This window comes from Saccostrea echinata, unplaced genomic scaffold (assembly GCF_033153115.1).
Source record: "Saccostrea echinata isolate AGI-Se365-2 ecotype Australia unplaced genomic scaffold, CSIRO_AGI_Sech_v1 ptg000018l, whole genome shotgun sequence".
Lineage (NCBI taxonomy): Eukaryota > Metazoa > Mollusca > Bivalvia > Ostreida > Ostreidae > Saccostrea > Saccostrea echinata.
Genome location: NW_026889767.1, coordinates 2,656,385 through 2,668,816, shown reverse-complemented (window position 1 = coordinate 2,668,816; position 12,432 = coordinate 2,656,385). Strand labels below are relative to the sequence as shown.

The window sequence follows — 12,432 nt, the reverse complement described above, 5'->3', positions numbered from 1 at the left end:
AAGTTCCGGTAATGGGTTATCATTCTTTTCATCGAACCCTAGCGGCAGCTGAAAGGCCTAGGACAAAGGGAATCCAGGAGAAAAAAAAACATATCTCCCATTCCTTTTTAGCGGACAAGACATACATTTATGAGAGATAAACAAAAAATTGACAAAAATATTACTGAATAACTGAGTATTAAAACTGCGTCTGTCTCCATAAAATGTCATATGCACAAGCAAAGGGGATGTCAATGGATGTAGAGTGGGATTATAAAAACTGCTTAAGCAATCATGTTATGGAGTCCCTTTTATGAGGTGAACCCCTCTTCCGTTTTCAGAATATCCTGAATTCGATTAAGGCATTGTGGTTGTTTTCATATTAATTACTTGTTTAGAAAACGGTGATTATCAATAATTTCGGTTACTTATATGACTGTATTTATTGCGTGAATTTATTATTTAAAAAAGAAAAAAACAAGCAAACATGACATTAGAATTAGGAGTCACACATTAATGTTAACTTAATATTTTTTTGTATAAAATTTTGATTCATTTTACACTTATAAACTCAACATGATTAGTATATCATTAATCAGATACACTACTTTCTTTTCGTATTCAAGTTGCCACATTTTTTATTGACTATTAAAAATATAGTTATTACTATTAAAAGGATTTAACCTTTAACGTACTTATTGTCAATGATCGCCAAAATGAGAAAGATGATAGAAAGAAAAAAAAACCCTGCATTTCCAAAAACGGGGTGAGTAAACAATTCATAGATTGTATTATCAAGATTATGCGCTCTTGAAAATTCTAAAGTTACATTTTTCCCTTTAAATATTTCTTTTCTTTATCATTTCAGTTCATTATAATTTATAAGAACCTTGAATTCTGCAGTAAAACCCTCATTTTCGTCAGCTTCCTTGTTTTTGATAACACTAAGAAGGTCAGCAACAAAAATATCTCTAGCGGCTGTTAAATTATTGTAGTATACGGCATCTTCCAGCTTCTCTATTTGTGGTTCTTCTTCAGGGTCTTCTAGTTCGACCGGAACACTCCCAATTTCGGTGTACATCTTCGTTTGATCTTCAAGTGTAATACAAGTGTAATTACAATTTCAAATATCATCTTTAACGAATTTTCTTAACACAAAGTGTACAAAACTAGAAACATGTCCATAGGACATAAATGCCCAGCCGAGGGTTCATTACTAATGCAACATAAAGATTTGCATTAGTGAATGAAGTATGATGAAAATAGCTTGAATAGTAGTTTTTTTTTTAAATGTGAGCTTCATACATAGAAATAGTAAAGTCAGAGTTCATTGGAAAGTCAGTCTATAAACAAAATGGATACAGTTGAGTTGACAAATTCTCAGGAAATAATGTTTTAGTGTATTACATGTACTTACATAAAAATATCACGATAGTTTCTTTGAAACTGAGCTGAACACAAATCTGAGAAAAGTGGGTCAAGGTCAAAGGAAAGGTTAAGGTCAAGAACTGTTTATGAAGTTGAAAAACTCTACCAAGTATGATGAATATCATATGAAGTTTGATAAAAATATCTTGATTTGTTTCTTTGAAACTTAGTAAAACACAAACTTTAGAAAAGGGAGGTCAAGGTAAAATGAAGGGTCAAGGTAAAAAATATAGATACTATTGAATAGCTCTCATATATATATATATATATAAGCAAATGAAATTTGATAAATAATTCTTGAATTCTTTCTCTGAAAGTAAGTTCTCATGAACATGTTTAAACATACAAGGGTTGTTAGAAAAGTTCGCAGACATATTCTATTGTGAGGGCGATATTTCCATGAAACCAGTAAAACTTAGCAAATAAAAATTTTGCGTATTTTCCGGTAAATAAGCAAATATTTGGTGTTCTGCGATGATCCTTTAGAAATATACAGCTATATTACGGGGTATTTAGAATAAACATACTTCACGGAACCTGCCACTTTTTCACACGTTTACATTTCATACACATTATTTTGAAATTAAAAATTGAACAGTTGTAGCTCATACAGATTCATGATATTTCACCTGTCACTACAATAACCAAGAATCCCCGTTTGGCAAAATTTGAATTGAATTGGAGGGGTTGTGACTGTTTTATCGCTAATTATAGATGGTCTTGGGGCACCAATCTATTGAAAAATAATGTGTGTAGACCGACAAATGCCGAAAGAGAGTTAAATATTTTTAGATGCTGCTGGAAATTATCTACACGTTTCTAGGACCAAAGTGTGCAAATGGTAATAGTAATGGAAGGATTAACAATTTTGATCAACCACACTTATCGCATGGACGTTGTGTCTATGGATTTTGCATTGTTTCCATACCTGATCGCTTAACTGCGTAGACATTGATTTTAAGATCTCACTAATACCCGAAGCACCACAAAGGACATTGTAAATAACGTCCTGATATAGTTATTCAATTTTTTTAAAGAGAGAAAGACATGGAACGTCTATAGAAGTGAAAGATATTTAGATTTGTAAAAAAGCTTAACATGTTTGGAATCTACGTCAAGTGATTGCTCCGTGAATCCTATGTTCGCACAGTAAAAGTCGTTGGGTATTTTCAAAAATTTTAGTTAATGGACGTTATGTTTTTAAATACTCATAAACAAAAGATGAGAATTTAATAAGACATACATGTACGTCATACATCAAAGTACATAATAAATTGATAATAAAAATTTTTATATACTGCCGATTATAGGTCTAAATTTGAAGCTCTTTACTGGCATGCAGTGACATCTCTATATGAGTGGTCTTTAACCTCATAAGAAATCATTACATGTATAATATAGATTAAATTTTGAATTAATATAATTGATATACCTTCTGAATTCCTTTTCGAAACAACATAGGCCATACTGGGCGTAGATCTTGATTTCTTGTTCCTTCTCAACCTAATATCAGACAAAAAAACAGGTCAATTGAGACCACATTAATCAGATATGGCACTATGCACGCAAGAAAAGTTTTAATCCCACCAATACCCAGTATATAGTTTTGTTTTAGATGAAAATTAAAAATATTTTGAACATTGTTGGTAAATAATTTGTACATTTACTAATGTTAAGACTCGCTACGACGTCACAAGTTCTCAAAGATTAAAATATTAATAGAAAAATAACACTCAATGTTGAGTGGGTTTATGGGATAATATTTTTCTTGCATATTTTAGTTTATGTGTAAAAATATTCGCCATTTATGCGATAGTTAGGCATTCCCAAATAAATATACTCTCATGCTCGTAAAAGACTTGAAGATATTTCTAAATTGATATTTAGAACTTATGTACGAACTTAATAGCAAACAACAGGAAAACCACTGCCAGTAGAATAAATAAAAGTGTCCCAACAGCAGCACCAATAAATGTTTTCATATCTGAGGTATCAAATGTTCGGGAATCTCCCACAGGGGAATCTAAAATGATATAAAATAGTAATACAGGTGTAATTTGTAAACAACATATCGAGAATCAAATAAGTTCTATTTCTTAACCATTTACAAATTGCCAAAAATGAACATATCAGAAAAGGGAAACTGTAAATATTAAATTGTTTTTTTAAATAAAACAAATAAAATAAGAATTACACAAGAATTCTTTTGTCTTGTATAGTATGACTTATAATTTGACAGGTAGTTCTTACTTAAAGTACACATTGAATCTTTAAAATTTCCAATGCAGCCTGATGTGCAAGTTCCATTGATTGGAAAGCAGGTATTGTCAAGACAATTTTTGCTGCAACTTTGTTCACAATAATTTCCGTAGTGATAGGGATCACACACTGCCAAACACAAAAAATACAAATGAATAAATATTATGAAATCTAATAAAGTCAGAAGTACTTAATCCTATCAATATCCCGAAGAATGTTTTAAAATGAAACCATATTTCTAATATTTATATTATGACTGATTTACATGTACAATAAAAAAAAAATCGTGAAATTACGAACATATATTGATAGAATTTTTAGTTTCTAAACCCAACGGCATCAGTTTGTGACGACTATAAATCAGGTCATTATGAATTTGTGTCGACCATTCATGACTGATAGATGCTTATGTTGATGATTTTTTTGCAAGCAACCACATCTATACTTCAATACATAGGAAAAATAATAAAACTCTACCAAGTCATTTTTCCTAATCGAAAAATAAATGAAACATGCATATACCACGCACTTTTACGTAATTATATAAACACATATCATTCAGTAATTCTTGGTTTTTATTTTTATAGAGATGATGTTATATGTGCACTTACTGTCACAACTGTCACCTTGCCAACCTTCCATACAGTTACAATGACCAGAATATTGATCACAGCCAGAGACACAGCCTCTGCTGCATTTCATATTGCAGGACGAACCATATGTTCCATCAACACATCCTTTATCACATTCTCCGCTGATCTTGTCACATGTAAAAGCGCAGTTTCTACATTCCTTCTCACATTTATCACCGTATAGTTTTCCAATGCAACCTAAAGTACAGGTCCCATTCTGAAAGCAGGTACCATTCCTGCAGTGGTTGCTGCATTCCGAAGTACAGTGTGCTCCGAAATGGTAAGAATCACAAGCTGTTAAAAACAAAGAACAGAACATAATGTATTATTTTTTCAAGACTGTTCCAAAGATAAAGAAAACAATTTACATGTATTATATTAAAAGAGCAATAATAAAGTAAAGTTTTTTTAATATCATAGACTTGCACTATCAATGTTCTTGTCATATCTGTAAAAAATAAATTTTGGCATTAGTTAAAAAGATACAAATACACAGAAGCTGATAAAATATAAATTTTCCGCTTTAGTAGATAAAAGGATAGTGAATAATAAATAACGGAATGTGAATAAAACTAACATTCGCATTTTTCTCCACCAAAGTAAGGTTTGCATCCGTTTATACAATGCCCGTTTTCAGGAGAACAACTGCCTTCATTGCAATTTTCACTACAGGATTGGTTGCAATGTCTGCCCCAGAATCCCTCAGGACAACCTTGATCACAGAATCCAGAGTCGCGAATACACGATCTGTTATTGCAATATTTAGAACAATGGTTGTCACAGGTAGGTCCCCAAAGCTTGTTTTCAGTACATTTAGTGCAATATCCACTGGTGTTACACTCTGCATCCATACAATTAATGCTACAACCTGCAGATAAATTGTACCCATTAGTTCATAGCATAAGAGTTAAATGAATTTTATTACTGTGTAAACTAAAAGGTATTATAAATTAAAAAAAAAATATAGAAAAGATCAAATAAATTGAAATTTTCGCAAAATCTTATTATAATACATTATAAATTGTTTCTATTCTTAACAAACTACGCTCTGTCAAATTCTGGCAAGTAAATATTAAAACCGTAAAACTTATATAAATATGTCTATCAGTGGGGATAAAACATACTAACCATGAATAGCTACTTAGCTCAGTAGATATACGAAGAAAAAAAACTGCAATAAGTTATCCATTGTAATGGGGGTGGGGACTTTGGAGAATGTTATCAGATAAAAATCATGAAATATGGTTTTCGCCATGTCAGGCTCTTCAGGCACTTCCGTATGTGAGTTAAGGGGATGAAGGACACATGGTCACATGACTCTGTTTAACTACGTCATAGTCTCCGTTTATATAAGTGCAAAACGTGTAAACCATCAGTTCTTGTATAATTTTTTGACAATTTTTTAACTTTAATACCATTTTATATAAAAAGAATAAAAAAAGTTTTAACATTCTTGTAAATATTAACAAATTATGAAAAAGATTGATACACTCCTCTGTTTCCCTAAACTGCGTGTCCAACAAGTCAGTGACGTCATACACGATCTGTTAGTACAGCAAGATCATACTCGGTGAACATAGGGGCGGTATTATTATGTAAAAACAGGTCATAAGCAGTATATGATGAAATATTTTAAGAAACGGGGAACACAAAAATTATTTTTGCATGCCTGATGACGGAAATCTTATGTAGGTATATCTTATTTCGCTTATTTAGCTTACGTGTGACGTCATAGTTGGTTTTTCCCGTACTCGAGAAATGTAACATGACACGTTTTTGTCATGCTTATGTCTTCTTTAATAATGTCCTGTGAAATAATGAGGTCAGCTTCATCATTCGAAATTTTTACAGTTAATCAATAATTTGAAGGATTTGCATTTCAACGTAAATTAAAAAATATTGAATGATAGAATTTTTTTTGTAAATTACGTTTTTTATTAAGTTGTCTTAAAACGTGCGGTATTTTCCCTATCCAGATGCAGTGTGATAGACAAAACTTGCTTTTTAGAATTTTAAATCCTAGTTATACTCTGAAATATTTTAAAAGATACATGTCCACTTTGATATTTTTTATGTATACTTAAAAAATCCCATTATGGACAGAGTAATGCGCCCGGAAACACGGAGAATTAAAACTCCACTTAGATACTGTAGGGCATAGTATTTGTCAATCAATATCTCCAAAATAAGGTAAGAAACCTAATGATTTAACTGCTTTAAGATATGTGGGACATACTTAATTAAAAATATACAAAATATGAAAAAAAAAAAAAATGAATGACAAGTATTTTTTCAGCTCAAGGTCCTTCTCCTCCTCAAGGCTAGTTATAGGCGTTTCTGTGCAAATGAGCTAATGCAAAAAATATTTTAGGAATGACGCTAATTCTTGGCCAGATTATTCGAGTATAACCTGGTTTGGGTCAGTTTACGCTTTATAATCCGCGAAGCGGATTATAAAACAGCGAGTAATTCCTTATAATTAATTTTAAAATCATTAAATAACTATGGGTGTAAAATTTCATTGCTTTTTATTAGTTCAAATTTGCCGCTCATTAATACAACCGTAGTAACGGAAGTAACGGAAGTGATGGGAAGCGAGGGGAGGTAAAAACTGATACATAGGCCTAGAAGCATTGTTATTTGTTTACATGTGGTAAGATAGAATTATTGTTTGAAGTTAAAGGTACATTTATTAAATCTTAATTTTTCCATGAATCCCGAGGACTGGAAATGAGAGGATTGTATGGATACAGATGATTCAGCTGGTTGTCGGGGGGGGGGGGGGTTCATACCAAACCAGGTTATACAGAAATAATTTGTGTTCCTTTTTGGATATTAGCCAATCAGAGGCTAGAATACAAACAAAATTAAATTATTTATTATTCAGAGAAGGTTTTGATTTATTTTCTTATAATTAATTAGTACCCACGACATGTTATAGCGAGTATATTTTATGACGTCATTGCTCTTAATTATCGGAGGTAATAAAACACATCAAGAAACATCTTTGGGGCAAGGGATTATCCCACTTTATTTTACAAAAATATTGTAGAATTCTAAGAAGAATATTCTATAGATTGATAAAACTGCTGCACATATCCTAGACATTTTCTCATTTAATCAGAATTTTATGAGACTTATATCGGACTGCGCATTTTATTTACCCTTTTTCAACTTAAATCTTAACAAATTGTAATTAAACAATGGAGCTGTTGATATTTTTGAAGCAAATACCATCAATCTTTGATATATTCTGCCTCTGAATATTCCTTGTTTCAGTTGAAAAATAGAGCATGCCCTTGCACCAAAACTATTTTTGTTGGTGTTCCTTATAATCTTGTGTACTAAAGTGTAATGACGTCATCATAAGACGTCATAATGTGTACTGGTTACAATGTGTTGTGGGTACCAAGTATGCATTTCAGAAATTAATACAGGTTGGTACGAGATTAAATTCCATACAGCCCGAATTTATATCCTGATAGATGTTTAAAAATGATACATTATTACTTATACTTACATTTATGACTTATTCATATTTTATTTTTTCCTGATTATAATCTTTAACGCGTGGAATGTTTGATTTTTCAAACTCAACGGCACGTATTTGATCCATTGATTTGTGTGTCGAACCTTTATGACATCACTGAGAAATTCCGTCGAACGTTTATGACGCGAGGAACCCGTGTTTATACCATTGCTTTCAATATAGTGTTATATAAAAGAAAACATTTTTTAAATGTAAATGTTAGACAATAATTTTAAACTTTCTCTGTATAAAAGGTATAGACCTTAGGTATTTTAATTAGTTCATTTGCATAGAAATGCCTATCTCTAGCCTTAACTCACTTGCATATACAAATAGTAGGTATGTTAAATAGTAACACCAAAAGGAAAAAGTTAAGTATCCATACTTTAGAACAGGAAGCAGGAAGCTAATGGATTAGACAATCATCCGAATATTTTATATGGACGATTGTCAAAGAAATCCATTTTAAAAGAACTTGAATAAATAAAAAAAAACACTTTCACTTTAACGAATATTCTATACTAGTAAAAGGAATCGCTATGGGGACCAACATTTTCTCCTTCATATGAGTGATGGGGTGCTTAGAAGATCAAATATATGGTAAAATTAACGGACGATTATGGTAACTATTTCATAAATAATTGGGATACTTTAAGGATCGATTATATGGTAAAATTTAATGACGATTTTGTTAAGAATTTTAGAAATAATTGGAGGTGTTACCTAGACGATTGTTTCATATTTTGGACCAAGAGTAAAGAGGATTTAAATTAATCTTATTCATATCTTAACAACCTTCATAATTGTACACAATATACAATGGAAGAAGGTCATGAAAAACCTTCATTTTTTGATCATCTTACCTTAAAAAATGGATCTGTAAATCAACAAATTTATACTGTAAACTACGGATACGCACCGGTATCTGAATTTAAGATCGTGTTACCCTTCCCACTCAAAACGTAACATCCTTTTTAATGCAACATGTATGACTTTTACAACTATGAAACATATAAACCTTAATTCTACACTTTTGAGGAATAAAAAATATATCTTCGACGAGAAAACTATGCGATTTTATCAACCCTGGAATAGAAAAGGCGTCCAAAACTCTAAAAGAGAACCTAAGAAACCCAGGCAGTGTAACTAACACCGAAGATGACGGGGATGCAACGTTTGTAGTGTTATAATCCACAGAACAAATATAGCGTTATGGACGCTAAAATATTTATCCCAATTTTAAAACATAAGAAAATATGGAAAGTTAAATACAACTGAATGGTATTATCAACAGTCGACAACAAGCACCCAAACGTTTAAAAAAGTTAACCAAAGCGATTTTTACAATGCACAGGGAAATTCAAATGATTTGAAAATGCTGCGTACCGAGATGGGAACCTATACATATTTAGAAAGATTGTAATAGAATCCAACTGAAATTAAGAATGAACAGGTCAAGGTAGCCTAGTGGTAGGGCATTCGCTTCGTGACAGGGATGTCCGAGTTCGATTCTCGTTCGCTGTGCCGCGTCAAACCTAAGACGTAAACTTCGCCCAGCTCCCGGCACTAGATGTGAAAGTCACGGGTCTTTCGGAAAAGACCCTAAAAACCAAGGTCAAGTGTCACGGTAGGCGTTGGCACTATAAAGAACCTCACTGCTCCATGACCCTGAGTGCCGAGTATAGTCTAAATTTGAAGCCCTTTACCGGCATACGGTGACGTCTTTAATCAAAGTACAATCAAAGTACAAATGTCATATACGTAACAACTGGTTGCGGGGAGTCATAGACATGTATCGGCGAGACGGGAGGTACCTTGCAAGAAAGGATCCGAGTCCATAAACAACAAATTAACGTCCCGGAATGCCATAAAGTTAAATCAGCGAACATGCGGAAATAAAACTTTTACTGTCTTTCTATTTTATAAATTGTACAACTTTAATGAAATCGAAAAACGAGATTAAAAAAAAAACATGTTATAAGGATTTTCAAATTTTAATTAAATAGTTAAATGTATAAGAATTGTATTCTATACATGTAGAATACTTTACTGTGTCAAATTTATTTCTTTGTTATTAGAGAGGTTAAGCAGATGACAGTGTACGTGTACGTGTAGCTAGGGAAATTCCCTAATTTACTGTGATTTACGTTATCAGTTACCGCGTAATTGTACAAGTTGTACACAACGTGTAGATTCACAAGTGCATGGAGGTAAGAACTTGTATCTTCTTAAACTTAAATTATAGAATATATATTTTTCAGGCGGTGTCTGTTGTGATGTTGAGAGTTTATTACGTATGTATATTTTTAATCAAAGTCATAGACAAGAGGACTAACAACAGTGGCATTTTTATTAAAAGCGTCCATTACGAAGCATATTAACTCTTACTCTTCCATCAGGCTTTGCAGTAAGAATAGGTAAACCAAACTATTTGGCTATGTTGTTGTGGCCATACTCTGTTGGTCTGGGACCTTTAAATCTAGATATCGGTGTTTTGGGGTAAAAACAATGGTATGAATAAGTTCTCCGGCTTTTATTCCATCATCCCCTAGTCAAATGTAAACGGCTTTGCTTAATATTTTTGTGCAATTCATGAATAGCTAATGCTGTAGACGACGTCATGGAGCGTTGATGAAGATGACGCAAACAAATGAAGTGATTGGATGCTGACTTTACACGTGCTTAGCCATATTTTTGCGGTCATTTTGTGTTCCATGCTAATGGTATCTATTTTGCAGGTTTCATATAGCTTTGAAACCTCTTTCAATTATTGGATGGATACGCGTGCTTCCAGTCGCCCAATTTTCTTCTTGTGCATCATTCGGATGCGGCATTCTTAAAGGCGTCAAGTTTCAAAAATACGGGAAGCAAAAAATTAAGAATCTCAGCTTTTGATAGACTTTTTGAATCTTATTTTAATTTTTTTTTTTTTTTTTTTTTTTTTTTTTTTTTTTTTTTGTATAATACCATCATATTATTATATTATTATGTTCTCCCAAAAAACTTTGGGAACATATTTTTTTTAAACTTTTTTTTAATATAATTTCATCGCCGGTACTTTTTTGTCCGCGAGTGTTCTTGAAAACTACTTATCCGATTGAGATGCAATCTTTAATGGTTAACAGACATGTTGTGAAGATATGCGGAACGAAGGTCTTTTCGCGCAGACTTGCATGTACTTGCGTGGGCGTGCGAGGAGTGAAATGACTGATGCAATTGAAAGAACTTTAACCATCCTATTTTTGATAATATGCTTTGAACCTTATTATATAAACATATATTAGTGGTGCAGACAAAATGAGGTGGTCGAATTAGCAAGAAACCACACGCGTGCACGTGTGCTTTGCTCTGATTGACTGTCACAAAAATCAATGTAACCTTCTTGTTTTTTTGTTTTGTTTTTTGTTTTTTGTTTTTTTTTGTTTTGTTTTGTTTTGTTTTTTTTAATTTTTTTTTGGACAAAATACTTTGAAATTTAGGCGTAGATGTAAATAAGGAGGCTCCTAATCATGATATATGAGATATCGTGAAAACGTGTACGTGCATGTGTGCTGCAATTTGATTGTCATATTTTAAATGATTGTTAACTTTCTTAGTTTTCAACAAAACAGGATGAAATTTAGAATATAGATCGGTATAATGGATTCATATACTGTGCTATTATCAAAATTGAATGCAAGAACATGTTTGCATGTTTGCTGGATTCTGATTGCCTAATACTTATATGACTGTATCTCGCATAGTTTTCAATGAAAATGTTTGAGATTTCTTACATAGGTATTTACTGTAAGTCTCTTTACGAGGAAGACATGTGAAATATCTAGAAAACAGTGGCATGCGCGTGCTCTGAAATCTAAGTGGTTAATACTCAAAGGACTACATTGGCATTCTTTTTTCGATTAAATTCTTCTGAAAATAAAGTTTAGATTTATTACACAGAAGAATTGGCTGATTTAATGACGTTTTTAAGGAATTGGGCAAGTAAAGGAGTGGGGAATGTTCTGGAAACATCTGTAACCGTTCTGGTTACAATTAGCGCGTTATTATACATGATTATAATATAATCATTAAATAAACGAAAGCTGATTCGCCCAGATGGTCACGTGATCGTCACATGTATGTACATAAACGAATGTTTTTGTTTTTTTTTTTTTGTTTGTTTTGTTTTTTTCATTTATTCCAATATGTAATTCAAAAATGTTTGTAGAAATATTTTTCATGTACAGAACCATTGTTCTTACTGCCCCATTGCACTTATCAAATGTTTATTTTATTTTAATTTTATTTTATGCATTGCGTTTGATTCGGTATGATAAACAATTTACCGAATGAATGTTTGGGCGATATGAATCTTTCTTCATATTTCTTCATGATTTAAATCTGTATTCCCTTCCAGCATTACCCTCGAAGAATATAAATTTTCATTTGTGAAGAAATCTCTGTCTACCTCATTATCATGAAAAAAATGTATATTATCTTATCTCATAAAAATATTGTACAAAAATTACACTTTAACACACTAGAATTTTAACATGTCACGAAACTGAGAAATAAAATGTTCCAACTCCAACATAAAAAATTGCGGACAAAAATTAAATGTTCATA

The 12,432-nt window shown here is 32.0% G+C and overlaps 1 protein-coding gene across 1 annotated transcript in view; it reads right to left on the bottom strand.

Moving 5' to 3' along the window:
• LOC133189437 (receptor-type tyrosine-protein phosphatase kappa-like) overlaps nt 1–12,432 on the bottom strand; it is a 38,285-nt gene that overhangs the window by 14,374 nt on the left and 11,479 nt on the right. The window contains exons 2-6 of the mRNA XM_061324809.1: nt 4,926–5,166; nt 4,278–4,592; nt 3,310–3,430; nt 2,840–2,910; nt 869–1,071 (exon numbers count right to left, since the gene is read on the bottom strand). Of these exons, the coding sequence (XP_061180793.1) occupies nt 869–1,071; nt 2,840–2,910; nt 3,310–3,430; nt 4,278–4,592; nt 4,926–5,166 (951 nt within the window). The remainder of the gene's footprint in view (nt 1–868; nt 1,072–2,839; nt 2,911–3,309; nt 3,431–4,277; nt 4,593–4,925; nt 5,167–12,432) is intronic.